A 14,637-nucleotide genomic window follows, 5' to 3' on the forward strand; every position below is an offset into this window, starting at 1 on the left:
AGTTCATTTTGTAGTGATTTTCAATTTCACGGTCATTTAGCTCTCTAAACAAATCGGTAAATGAATGAGAAACAATAAATGATGTCAGAACGTGTTGGAAATTGATGACGTCGCTTTGAATGCTGCATACTGAACGCAAAAAATTCTGGAGTTCAAATAAGTTTAAAAAAATGAAGTGCCCGTGTAACATATGAGTTCTCGTCCGAAACCCTGATACTCCGAAAGAGATTGTCCAGTTTGTACACGAAGTGCGTGCAGTTTTTGCCGTAACCCTCTTTACTCTCTTGCGCATGCTAGGTGGGTGAAATGATGATACCATGCGAAGTGTCAACATTATCAGAGTTCATTTTGTAGTGATTTTCAATTTCACCGTCATTTAGCTCTCTAAACAAATCGGTAAATGAATGAAAAACAGCAAATGATGTCAGAACGTGTTGGAAATTGATGATGTCGCTTTGAATGCTGCATATTGAACGCAAAAAAAGTCTGGAGTTCAAATAAGTTAAAAAAATGAAGTGCACGTGTAACACATGAGTTCTCGTCCGAAACCCTGATACTCCGAAAGAGATTGTCCAATTTGTCCACGAAGTGCATCCAGTTTTTGCGGTAATCCTCTCTAATCTCTTGCACATGCTATGTGGGTGAAATGATGATACCATGCCAAGTGTCAACATTTTCAGAGATCATTTTGTAGTGATTTTCAATTTCACGGTCATTTAGCTCTCTAAACAAATCGGTAAATGAATGAAAAACAGCAAATGATGTCAGAACATGTTGGAAATTGATGACGTCGCTTTGAATGCTGGATACTGAACGCAAAAAAAGTCTGGAGTTCAAATAAGTTTAAAAAACATTGATTATACATGAAGGGCGTAAACATGTAAAAATATATATCAAAAATACATTGATTATCAATGATCTTTTTGTGTACAATCTGAATTGTCAACATGAGTCCTCAACGGTTTAGAAACCGGTGAAGACTCATATTGCGACCACAAATTCTACACATAGAGTTCAATGACGACCAAGTGCTTGTGATAGTTTGAAAATTACATATTTAAGGTGGTAAAAATCCTGCTAGGGGAGCGAGGTGGGACTAAAAATAGCCTGCCACAACCTCTTTACTACCGGTTCATACCACAAACTTCAGTAGTGGTCGCTCTGATTACGATACAAGATAGTTAACTAACTTCAGTAGCACATAATCGATTGGTCAACATCATGCACTAATAAACCTTAAAATTAGGACCCTAATAAGTACCGAACGTCATGTACGAGCACATGGGAACTTTGAACGTTTTCGACGGCAAGTTTTGTTACGCAAGGATGGTAACTTTAGTTGCTACGCATGGTAACATTCGTGTTTCAGTTTATTTTTGACAGAAACTTGCCATGTGTCACTGGAGATTGGCATCATTGTGTGACTGGAATTGTCATTGAAAAACGTCAGGACGGGAGTGCCACGCACCTGACGTGTGGCACTTATCATTTAGGTAAAATTATTTAGGAGGTTACGTACTTGGCCTTTTCCAGAACTGAAGAAGAAAACATATTTTATTTTCCTTTTTGCATGATACATTCATAAAAGGGAAAATCAGAACTCAGGTAGTAGCACTATTTGTCCAAATTCCAAGTCAAGAACTCAGGATGCATATAATGCAGGCATATGGCTTTCTTTGTTACTTGGAAATTAATTCCTTCTCACGCGTCATCTTCTTCTTCATATGAAAATGGATAATACAACGTAGTATTTATTCTAGATATGGAACTGAAGAACCAGTGGTGGCTAGTTGTCAGGGTAGCTTGCGCTCTTGAGCAAGGAGAGGTAGCCGCCCTCGAGATTCTTCACATTCGTAAACCCCTGCATCATCAAACCGACCAACAGCAGGTCGACGAATCAATAAAGGGCAGTGATCGCCGGTGCGCCGGCCGAACGATTCGGCCGGTTGCCTGCCCACCGTCAGATCACTTTGCCTGGAGCCGTTAGATCACACACGCACAAACAGCAGCATCGCCCCTTTCTCGCACGCACGAACAGCAGCATCGCCCTTCATCCATCCGCCATGGACGCTGCGAGGCCTGACCTTGAAGAATCACCAGCTCGCCGCCGGTCGCCGTCCTCGTCGCCGCCCGGTCGCCGTCCTCGCCGCCGGTCGCCGTCCTCGCCCCCGGTCGCCGTCCTCGTCGCCGCCCGGTCGCCGTCCTCGCCCCCGGTCGCCGTTCTCATCGCCGCCCGTCGCCGGCCTCGCCCCCAGTCGCCGCCCGGCACCCCCGGTTGAAGCTTTTCTTGTCATTAGCTCTTGAAGCTTTTTCCACCATTGAAGCCTTTTTCCCGCGGTGGCAGATTTCTCCTCATGCCGCTCTGAAGCTTTTCCATTGCCGCTAGTAGCAAATTTATACACCGGTTGTAGCATTTCTCTACCCTGGTTGCAGCTTCTGTCGCGTTGGCGTTCGTAGCGGACAGTCGACTGGTTCCAGCAAAAAACGATGCCGGATGTAGCAAAAAAAGATGCCGGATGTAGCGAAGAATTGCTTGTCCAGCAAAGAAGACTTTGATGGAACCATTTTTGGGTGCTACTTCCAGCAAAACACTGCGCCGGTTCCAGCAATCCTAATCCCTGGTTGTAGCAAAAGAACATCATGGCCGTCGCCCGCTAGTTGTAGTCGCTGTGCAAGTCGTGAACATTAGCGTCTTCGGTTGTAGCAAATCACCTCGCCGGTTCCAGCAAATGGTGTCAACATTTTTCGTTGCCGGTTCCAGCATCTAGCGAGAGCGGGGTACAGCATCTGTGGGCACGTGGTCCCCGCGGTCACCACCTTGTAGTAGCAAAAAATCATGCCGGTTCCAGCATCTAGCCAGAGCGGTTGCAGCATCTGCAGGTGTGGTCACAGTGGTCACCGTCCGTAGTAGCAAAAATTATGCCCATTGTAGCACTTTGGCTCACCGATCCTAGCATATTTGGATGCTGGTTGTAGCACCGCTTGCTTGTCAGAGGCATCCCGGTGCTTGGCCTCATTGCGCGCGGCCATGGTGAAGGGAGCCGGCATGATGACAGACGCATCCATGGCGACAACGGGATCTGAAGGAGGAAGACCAGGAGCGCAGCTACCCCCGAAGGAGGAAGACCAGGAGCGCGGCGACCCCCCGTGCGTGGATGCGGCTAAGAGAGAAGGGGATTGGAGAAAAGAAGATAAGGCGGGGGTAGGGGCTCGCGCGAGGCGTACGATGGCCTCGATCGAGTGGCTCGCGCGGGACCGGCGCAACGGTTCAGCCGACGCCCCGGTCACAAACACTTCCCATCAATAAATTACTATGTCCATCCCATAATATAAGATTGCTTTTCAACCTATGTTAGCTTAAAAAATGATCATATATTGTGGGACGGAGGGACTAATCCGCAAGAAACCAACACTCCTTAGTACTTGCCGCGGCCACGAGTTCTGCGGTGGCGAGCCTTGACGGCACCCCGGAGCGGCAACCGACGAGGAACCGGTCCTCCTTGGAGTGGAGCACGGCGACCTGGTCGACGAAGTGAGGGTTGCGCTCCTTGCCGTGAGGGGTGACAGAGAGGTAGTATGGTACGTTGCGTGCGCCGGCAACATGGCCCTTGTGGAAGTCCTCCCACATGCGCACGTCCACGTACCCGTACTGCTCCGAGGCCAGCAGTGCGCATGCCGCCTCCGGGTCCACACTCTGTACCGGCATGCCGCTGCCGCTGCTTCTGAGGGAGCCCATGGTGTATGGACGATTTGAGCAGGGAAGAAGAAAACAAGGGGGCTTGTTGGTGTGTTTGGCTCCGGGGGCTGTGGAGTGGATTGGTTGATGCCTTGATGGAAACATAGGCGCTACCAGGGTGTTTATTTATAGGAGAGGAGGCAGCGGTTGATGCCTTCACGTCCGGGTAGCCGCATCCATCACTTTCTCACCGTATAAAGTCGCCTCATTCTCATTCGTCTCCGCTGTGTCGATCCTATCTTGTTTCGATGCAGGAGCAAGTTATATATGGAAATGTCAGATGGACGCAGTTGTTCTGATCCCGAGCTCACATGAGCTCGGGCGAACAATAAAATTAAAAGGAATTCAAAAAAATTAGGAAATTCCAAATTTTTTTGTGTGAAACTTTGACAAAAGTTTGTTCAACTTTCAAAAAAAAATTGATGCTCTAAAACGTTATTTTCAAACACATTTTCGAGCATCAACTTTCTTTTGCCACATTTTAAATAAACGTCATCTGGTGATAAAATTTTCCAAGCTATGGAAACATTTGTCAAAGCTTCAGACAAAAAAATTCGGAATGTTTAGATTTTTTTTTTAAATTACTGTTCGTCCGAGCTCATGTGAGCTCGGGATATACATACATACTATATCTATTTGCCGTGAATTAAATAACAAAACTTGTAGTTAGGGATGAAAACGGAGCGGAAACGGACGGAACTGGGTGCTACCATATTTGTTTTCATATTTTTTTGCAGAAGCGAAAACAAATACGGAAACCCCGGAAATGAATACGGAAACCAATACTACCGGAAACAGACACGAAGTGAATACAGAACGGACGCGGAAACCAAACGGTGTGTTGACCGGAACTTAAAACCCCCTTGAATCATAAAGAAATACACACAAAAAACAAAGAAATTTAAGAAATTGTTAATATGGCTACATGATAATATGGTTGTGTTGGCAACATGGGGTAGTATTTTAATAGTACATGACAATTCCGTATTGTGTCTAGTTGAGAACGTGTGTGGAAGTAAAAGTTGGTCCTCAAATGATCCAGTCTGCTCATTGTGTCATTGTGTGTTGCTTGGTAATTGGGCTACAAAGTAGCCATGGGCCTATAGTAGAAACGGAAATTTCATATTCACGGAAACGGAAAGTTCCGTTTCCACGTCTGTTCCACCGGAAAATACCGTTCCATTTTTGTTTCCGTTTCCGCATAAAAAATTCCACTTCCATTTTCATTTTGCAAATTTCCGTTTCCGTTTTGATATTTCCTCTCCGTTTACATTTTTCCTCCGAAAAAGCGGAAGCTTTCCACTCCATTCTCATCCCTACTTGTAGTAAGAATCTCCTTTTGCACCCTCTTATTATTAATTGAAGTTCATGTGTGCTTGCGTGTGAATGGTGATGCCAAAGCTCGGGGTGCATTATTGTGGCGAGCTATTATTGATTGGTTGGCCAGATCATGTTATTGTTAGGTAAGACTGGTAAGACTAAGAGAGGGAGGACAAGTCCACTTTACCATGATGAAGATGCGGCGACACGGCCAGGGGACACGAATAACCAAAGTTGAATCTAGTGTGCGCCACCTACGCTCCCGATAAGCGAGCTGATAAGATATGTTGCCTGAAACAACCCAACACGTGGTTTATCTTTCCATCGGAGGGAGCAAACAATTCAATCATGGAGGACATGAAAAGGATTGCCTCGGTGGGGGCTCCTCCTACTTGTCTACTTATCCTATCCATGGACATTCCATTCCTCCCATGCCTTGCACATATTCTCTTGATGGCCTTTAAAAATGGATTTATAACTTATTAGTTTATTAATCAAAGTATTGTCTTAGTTCCACATAAGAAGATTTTTGGACGTGCAACCAAATTCTGGAAGCAATTCCAGTTTTGGATTGTCGAACGTGATCTTTTTTCTATAATTTATCTCAGAAAATATATGGAAAATATTTTTGACTTCGATAATTTTGGCTGCCCATGTATTATTAAATGAAATTGTTAACTCGTGAGCATTCCAAATATCGGAACAAATCCAAACTCATAGCTTGTCATCCGATGCGCATCTGGCGGCCGCGTTTGGCACTGGCTGTTGCCGTCCATGCGATTCTTGCGGGGCAACGAGGGATTTGTGGCCCTACGTGGCCATTAGCGTGTCGTGGACAGTCTGATCGGCCAGTTTCATAGATGAAAGGTGGGTATGAGGGTTTCTAAGGTCAACCTCGCAGTTATTTTGTCCTGTGTTCTGCTCCTGCCCCCCCTCACAATGACTTTGATGCTATTGCAAACTGCTCCCACTCGCATTCATTCGGGGGGGGGGGGGGGGGGGGGGTACCATATCAAACACCTATCTCCTCATATTTTCCCACAGGGTTTTTCGATGAGACATTCTCAAGTTGAAGATGCTGAACATACTTAATGATAAACATGTCTGGAGGAGTCTTTATCAAGATAATGGAGCATTCACAAAGACAAGCATAGATTAGGGGTGTTAAGGATTAACTGTGATCCTAATAATCTCTGCTTAGTTTAGCAACCGTCGTGGTTACCGCCTTTGTAGTGTCCGCTCGACGCGTCCCCTCCACAGGGAGCTCTGAACACGCTTCTTATTCTTGATATGGAATTGATGGATCACTGGTGGCTGGCTGTTGGCTGCGAGTAGCTTGCGCTCTTGAGCAAGGAGAGGTAGCCGCCCTGAAGGTTCTTCACATTGGTAAACCCCTGCACCATCAAATCGGTAGGCCAGCAGGTCGACAAATCAATAAACAGCAACCAACCAACGAAGTGCCGCGGAACTACTTAGTACTTACTGCGGCCACGAGGTCCGCGGTGGCGAGCCTTGAACGGACGCCAGAGCGGCAGCCAACGAGGAACCTGTCCTCCTTGGCGTGGAGCGCGGCGACCTGGTCGACGAAGTGAGGGTTGCGCTCCTTGCCGTGAGGGGTGACGGAGAGGTAATACGGTACGTTGCGTGCACCCGCGACGTGCCCCTTGTCGAAGTCCTCCCACATGCGGACGTCCACGTACCCGTACTGCTGCGTGGCCAGCAGCACGCACGCCGCCTCTGGGTCCACACTCTCCACCGGCACCGCCGCGCCGCTGCCACTGCTTCTCAGGGAGCCCATGGTGTATGGAAGATTTGAGCAGGGAAGAAGAAGAAGATGAAGACAGGGAAGCTTGTTGGTGTGTCTGGCTCCGGGGGCTGTGGATTGGATTGGTTGATGGGAAGATAAGTGCTACCAACGGGTGTTTATTTATAGGAGAGGAGGCAGTGGTTGATGCCTTCACGCCCGGGTAGCCGCATCCATCACTTTCTCATCGTATAAAGTCTCCTAATTCTCATTCGTCTCGGTCTGTGTCGACCTTATCTTCTTCGACCCAGGAGCAAGTTATATACGGAAATGTCAGACGTTATACATACATTGTATAGTACATTTATTTCCTGTGAATAAATAATAAATCACGTAAGAATCTTCTTTTACACCCTCGTACAAAATTATACTAAGCTTGAGACATTTATTATTATTTCAAGTTCATGTGCTTGCGTGTGTATGGTGATGCCAAAACTAGAGGTGCATTATTCTAGCCAGCAATTATTGAATGGTTGGACGGCTCATGTTAGGTAAGACTAAGAGAGGGAGGACAAGTCCACATTGCCATCATGAAGATGCGGCGACACGGCCAGGCGAAACGAATAACCAAATGGTCAGACCAGCTGAATCTAATGTGCGCCACGTACGCTCCCGATAAGCGAGCTGATAAGATATGTTGCCCGAAAACGACCCAACGCGTGGTTTATCTTTCCTTCGGAGGGAGCAAACAATTCAATGTCTGCTTATCCTATCCATGGACATTTCATTCCTCCCATGCCTTGCACATATTCTCTTGATGTTCTTTAGAAAAAACTTAATTATTATAGTTTGTCAATCAAAGTATTGTCTCAGTTCCACAAAACAAGATTTTTGGACGTACAACCAAACTCTGGAAATAATCCTAGTTTTGGTTTGTCAAACGTGAATCTTTTTTGTATAATTTATCTCAAAAAATATCTAGAGAATATTATTTGACGAAAGTAGCAACTCTCGATTGTTTCAAATACTGGGACAAATCCAAACTCATCGGTTGCCGTCCAATGCGCATCCGGCAGCAGCATTTGTGTGATTCTTGCGGGGTGACGAGGGTTTGGTAGCCATGCGCGGCCATTCGTGGGCAGATTGATCGACCTGTTTCGTAGATGAAAAGTGGGCTTGAGGCTTTCAAAGGTCCACCTCACATTTATTTTGTGGTGTGTTCTGCAGCTGCCCACTCACCTTGACTTTGAGGCTACGGCAAACTACTGCCACTCGCATTCATTAGGGGGGAGCCGGGGTGTGTAAGCTATTCAATTTTGGAAAATGTGCTCCCTATCCCCCATCCCTGTTCCCCTGTACTCTCATCGACATTGAATTGGCGTGCGATTTCTGGCAGTATTCTCTGGCTTTTGTGGTGTACCGCGTCAAATCGCAGGTGAGTGGCCCTTCCCCCAATCCTCGAGTGCATCGTCTTCTTTTTTTTGGTGTCGTTCCATATTGCCCCCTGTGTTGTGGCGTGATGATATGTGGAAGAGGGGTGGCAGGAGGGTCCTGATAGATGGTGGGATCCTTTCACGGCAGTCCCTGTGATTCGGTCTGTGAACGTTCACGTAGTTGAATTTTTGGTTGTACAATATGACAAGGGGGGAGGACTGTTGGGTTTCAATCCACCGAAATAGGACCTTACATGCAATGTGTTTAAAAAATGTGCTCGACAATATCGTTATGTAATCTCTATGGATGAGTGGGTGATGAATGATAGTTTGGAGATTCCGGGATGGTGTTTTGTCGCGATATTTGGTTTTTTGGGTGGATTTTGAAATCAAAAGCAACACGACGTCCTCTTCATTTTTCTGCCCAATGTAAAAAATTGACTAGATGAATTTGACTCCATTCCTTTTCTGTAAAATGTACCAAAGAATACACATTCTACCAAATTAGCTTGGCAGCTGTACTGGATTTACAAGGGGGTTGTATCATAGGTACTAGGCATGCACCTTTAATTATCCCTATGTTAGTTATCATGTCTTAGTTCATTTATATCATGGTTAGCAATTTTTTTCCTACCAAATTGAGAATGCATGTTCCACCAAAGCTATTTAGTTAGTATATATCATTTATCGTAATTACCAGTAATGTCGAAGGAAAATTACCAGTCCTAGTCTACCAAAATTTATCAGGATCATGTTTTTTTGTTAAAAAATGGTTGAATTCTTTATAGGAAGTATATAATCATGATAGTTGTGTTGGTGTTATCACGCACTTTTTCAATCGCAGCCATCAGGCAAGCATCTCTGCACTCGATGTGAATTCTCATGCATAAGATCAATCATATCATAATTGCTAGGATAGTTCTATAGAAATTACCATGGATGTCGTGGGATGCATAGTTACCAGCAATGTTCTACACAAATAACCATTGTTGTTGTAGGCAAATTACTAGGCATGTACTTTACCAAAATTACAAGACTGCATGTAAAGTAGTCATCATGTACATCCTAGCACAGTTAATCTTTTGTCTGTTTCATACTATGGACTCATGTCCATATCTTGACGGCATTCACAACATTTCGTCTCCTCCTTGCTCCACTCAACGACGATTGCCGCTCAGCTCGCTACTGACTATTTTGTTGTCTTCTTCTACTTATCACTGTACCATTGAACAACTATATGGCCCGCACGGGGCACTAATATGGGTCGCCTTCCTAGGGAAAGAATGGCTTCAAGTCTTGGACCACGATCTAATAAGAATTGTTGTGTCCGTCCACATAATTAATCATATCAAATACTCATGAACACACATGCAAAAAACCATGGCCCGGGGTACTCCCCGCACCCTCTAATTTCACTTTATTTCTCTCATATAATTTTCTAGATTACAAACGGTATAAAGGCGCAGCTAGAACTTACAAAACCAACTTGTATTAGACCACTCTTGAAACAAGCTTTCGCCTCGATTTATATATAAAGTAACAACATCAAACAATACACAACCGAGCGATACAATGTAGAGAGAAGACTCTCTTACAAAGCGGATCAAAAGATACAACAGGAAGCTTAAAGCTACCATATAACACCTAGCCTAGGAACAACGGACGCCACAAAAACTCCATGGCAACGCCCCCAAGTGGGTGACGGCGCAATGCGTCACCGCTGACGAGTCTCAGAATAGACAAGGCTTTTCGCACGGAGCCCTGGCTCATAAACGAGACCCACGACTACACCTTCAAGAGAGGAACGACACGCACAGCCGCCGTCGTCGCCGGTGCCAAGCGTGAAGCTATCTCTCGGGAACTCTCAAATACAACCAGCAGGCTCCCTAGCCAGCCCCGCAGCGAGAGTCAGGCCAACCATGCCAAATCCAGACATGAACAAAGCATGCCAGAGCCTTCCACCCTTACACCCATGCCGCCCACTCGGCCAAGCACGTATAAACTAGCACAAGGAAACTTCAAACGGACCTAAGCTAAACTTTCCTAAAGTAATCACCGACAAGCTTGAGCACACTTGTACCTAACCAGACTAGCACTACAACTACTACTTGCCTAATTCAACACAACTACGACCATGCTTCCCATCATATATGCATGCACTGTTGAAACCACCCTAACAATCCTTTGCTTCCCTCAGTTCTCAAATAGGGGGATATTTTTTGAAAAACCTATAATTTTGAAGTTTGACCAAATATATGAAAGAAAATATCAACAATTGTTTTTGAAAAGGAGGGTAACCCCGGCCTCTGCATCCAGTGATGCACACAGCCATCTTTATTAAATTATTCAAAAATGCCAGACAAGGACAAATACACAGATCAATCCGAAACCACCTTTCTGGCGACCTACGTTGCGACACCTACTAGCTTGATGATGTGCCATGAGTGTGAATATATTGGTATTGGTCCGGTATTCTTCCTATTTTTTGTACATATTCTTGGGAAAATTTAGAAACCTATCTGGGAACTAAGGGAGTATCACGCCCTCCTTGATTGCTCGGGTGAGAATAATTGAAGGGAGGCACTAGGCATGAGACGTCTGATTCATAGCACTATCAGACTAGCTGCTTATCGTTGGATTGCTGATTTCTGATGCGTCAATAAAAGAGCTTGAGATAACGTGGGCCTAGGTAGGCAGCGACATGTATGGTTCACTAATTCACTTTTTCTTCCTCGTAAGTGCCTCCGTGAAGAACGTGGGATCGGTGCTTCGTGATTTCCCCCTTTCTTTTTTGCCGACAAGAGATAACTGGATAGATAATTTATTTATATCCGTTTGTTTCTAACCCATAAAAAACGTTGCTTCCATCTCGATTGAAATTTTCTTCGGCCTGATTTTTAGAATTTAACAGTTTGTATTCAACGTGGCAAATCAATGTTTCCATAGATATGAGAATCTGCTTCAATTGCAACTGAAATTTGCCTCAATTTAACGAACCTTTTGCTTTATATCTTTTTTTTTCAAAACATCAAAATATTGTTTCCGCCAAGTAACAAATTGCTTCGAATGTAATATTACTTGTTTCCAACATTTCTATTTTTTTCACTTTCATTAGACGTGCTTCAACGTAATATAGATGAACTTTTTTCCAACTGCTTTGAGAGCAACTTATTTGAGCTTCCTATCCAGAAATATTTTGTGTCAGCCTGCTAGTGACATTGCTTCCATGCAAATTATTTTGATCAATAAAAATCTGTATCTACCGTTGTGCTTCCAGTGGCTAGAGAATTCTCCCGAATGTAACATTGGACTGCTTCCAAATAAACAAACATGTGTTTCCATCATACATTAGTTCCAAAGAAATTAGAGTTTGCTCCACAAATTAAGATACACTTTGCTTCAAATGGAATTGGATTTTGCTTCTGCGCAACAAGAATTACTTTTGGGTATACTATGCCTATATCTGGCGTGTGGCCAAATTGACGCCGCCGTTCACCTCAACTACGATGGATGGCATAGGTGCATTAGTATTCCTTAGAAAATTCCTACTAGATGCTTTTCAGCTGTATCAGTAATTCAGTATTGCTTCCAAAATTTGGAGCAGCCCGTGTGAAGGGAGTTGCTGGTGCAGGACACTGGACCGGCCAGTCCTAGGAGGCCACGCCGTCATCGAGAGGATGAGCCATCAACGCCATTGGCGGGGGAGGAGCTGCTGGTATGGGTGCACAGGTAAACACGGCTGCATGGCGAGCCCTCATCACCTGTTAGGTGCCCGTGCTTCCACATGGAACAATGTTGAGATGTGCTCGAAATCACGCCGCAAACGTTTCCATCATGGACACCATCAACCAGCACGACATGCTTAGCGCCGACATGCGCTTGCTCTCCCGCTTCCATCGACTCCCCAGAACAGATCACGTCTAGCGACGCCGTTGTTATGGCGCCACCGCGCGTCATGGAGAAGATGACTTGCCACCGTAGTACTCCGGCCACCGTATGAGGCAGGACTCTCGTTGGTGATGGCCCGCGGGGAGCTACCACCTAATCATGGGATTGCGCATCCGTGAGGCGGAACTGAGGCTACGGGCGCTGGGGCGCCGAGGTGGACGGTCAATTTAGAGGTCAGATACAGGGCCATTAATGAGGGGAGAGAGAAACGGGTTTCTCAAGCAAATCACCAGCGTAGAATGAAACAGAAACGAATGGCACATGACTGGTCTGATAAGTTACACCTGTATCAGAGGTATGATGGAAAGTGTTTCCCATAATTAAAAAGGTGTTTCCGGCGGTCGGATCCACACTCTCTACCGGCACCGCCGCGCCGCTGCCGCTGCTTCTCATGGAGCCCATGGTGTATGGAGGATTTGAGCAGAGAAGAAGAAGACAGGGAAGCTTGTTGGTGTGTTTGGCTCCGGGGGCTCTGGAGTGGATTGGTTGATGGAAAGATAAGTGCTACCAACGGGTGTTTATTTATTTATATTGGAGAGGAGGCAGTGGATGATGCCTTCACACCCGGGTAGCCGCATCCATCACTTTCTCGTCGTACAAAGTCACCTAATTCTTATTCGTCTCCGTGGTGTCGACCTTATCTTCTTCGACGGAGCAGCAAGTCGTATATGGAAATGTCAGACTATATACATACCTACTACATTTATTTCCCGTGAATTAAATCACAAATCAGGTAATAATCTCCTTTTGCACCCTCGTACATTATAATTTCGAGATCATGTGCTTGCGTGTGTATGGTGATGCCAAAGCTCGAGGTGCATTATTCTAGCCAGCTATTATTGATTGGTTGGACGGCTCATATTAGGTAAGAGAGAGGGAGGACAAGTCCACATTGCCATGATGAAGATGTGGCGACACGGCCAGGGGACACGAATAACCAAATTGTCAGACTAGCTGAATCTAGTGTGCGCCACGTACGCTCCCGATAAGCAAGATGAAAGGATATGTTGGTCGAAAATGACCCAACGCGTGGTTTCTCTTTCCTTGGACATTTCATTCCTCCCATGCCTTGCACATATTCTCTTGGTTTCCTTTAAAATTTTGCTTTATAACTTAATTATTAGTTTATTGTCTCAGTTCCACAAAACAAGAATTTTGGACGTACAACCAAACTCTGGGAATAATCCCAGTTTTGTTTTGTCAAACGTGAAACTTTTTTGTATAATTTATCTCAAAAAGTATGTTGAAAATATTACTGACTTTGATAAATTTGGTTACACATGTAGTTTTCAATGAAATTAATAACTCACGATCATTCCAAATACTGGGACAAATCCAGAATCATGGGCTGTTGTCCGATGCGCATCTGGCAGCTTACGGGGCGATGGCGGATTGGTGGCCGTGTGCGGCCGTTTGCGAGTCGTGGGTAAGATAAAAGGTGGGCCTGCGTCTTTCTAAGGTGGAGCTCACAGTTATTTTGTTGTGTGTTCTGCAACTGCCCCCTCACATTGACTTTGACGTTACGACAAACTAATCAACAAATTCCACTCGCATTCATTAGGGGGGAGCCGGAGTGTAAGTTTGGAAAATGTCCTCCCTATCCGAGGTTTTTTACGGTACCCTGACACTCCTCAAACATATATGGGAGTCCCGAGTAAATCTGGACGTTCCTTTGATAGGGTAGTTTACACTTTTCCGTATCTAATTTATGTCTAATGATATTTCCTTAATCTATTTTGGTAATCCGGGGTAATAGGAAACCGTCCTTCCTGTTTGCGTGCACGTAACGTCAATCATCTTCTTCTTCCTACCCGAAAAAAATCATGGAGGCTACAAAACTCTGTCGTACTTCAACCATGCTGCATCTCAGCCGCTGTCGGCGGCGTGTCACACCCCCATACCGCCAGCGGTACGATGCTGCCTCATTTTTTTTAGGCGAACGCCTTCATGGCTTGCTTTATTAATTTAGATAACACTTACATCATCCGCTAAAAACTTCAAAAGAAAATTTGGGGGGTTATCCAACCACAAAGTCGGTGGATTACCTATCCCGAAACTAGCTAGCTCATGAGCAACACAATTAGACTCTCTATTACAGAAATCTAAGTAGACCTTCCCGAATTCTTTCAGTAACACTCGACAATCACTAAGAATTGGAGCAGCAACCAATGAATGGCCTTCATTATTTTTCAGTGCGTCCACCACAATAACGTTATCAGATTGTATAAGGACCAAGGTTTTGGTTACCGATCGAAATTTCCATTTACCAAGCGGTAACCGCGTTTATCCATGCCCCCCGATAAATGGGCCTTTCGAGCAAATTATACCGGCCCGTTTGAATTTTTTGCACGGCCCAGCTGAGGCAGAGCCTCGCAGAGGAAGACAGGAAGCGTACTTCCCACAGGCACACAACCACGGACTTAACCTAGCCGTCTTTCTCCCCAAATCGAGCTCCC

At 45.2% G+C, this 14,637-nt stretch overlaps 2 protein-coding genes across 2 annotated transcripts; both read right to left on the reverse strand.

Moving 5' to 3' along the window:
- Positions 1-1,165: 1,165 nt before the first annotated feature.
- Positions 1,166-3,823, reverse strand: LOC109745882 (thiosulfate sulfurtransferase 18-like). The gene has a single exon (XM_045230400.2). It carries the CDS (start codon positions 3,734-3,736, stop codon positions 3,392-3,394), a length of 345 nt encoding a protein of 114 aa, XP_045086335.1. The 5' UTR covers positions 3,737-3,823; the 3' UTR covers positions 1,166-3,391.
- Positions 3,824-6,077: 2,254 nt separating this feature from the next.
- Positions 6,078-6,946, reverse strand: LOC109745879 (thiosulfate sulfurtransferase 16, chloroplastic). The gene is made up of 2 exons (XM_020304994.4): positions 6,540-6,946; positions 6,078-6,450 (listed from the first exon to the last, which is right to left on the reverse strand). Exons 1-2 carry the CDS (start codon positions 6,852-6,854, stop codon positions 6,361-6,363), a joined length of 405 nt encoding a protein of 134 aa, XP_020160583.1. The 5' UTR covers positions 6,855-6,946; the 3' UTR covers positions 6,078-6,360.
- Between the last annotated feature and the right edge of the window lie 7,691 nt (positions 6,947-14,637).

The sequence above is a fragment of the Aegilops tauschii genome, chromosome 6 (assembly GCF_002575655.3).
Source record: "Aegilops tauschii subsp. strangulata cultivar AL8/78 chromosome 6, Aet v6.0, whole genome shotgun sequence".
Taxonomy (NCBI): domain Eukaryota; kingdom Viridiplantae; phylum Streptophyta; class Magnoliopsida; order Poales; family Poaceae; genus Aegilops; species Aegilops tauschii.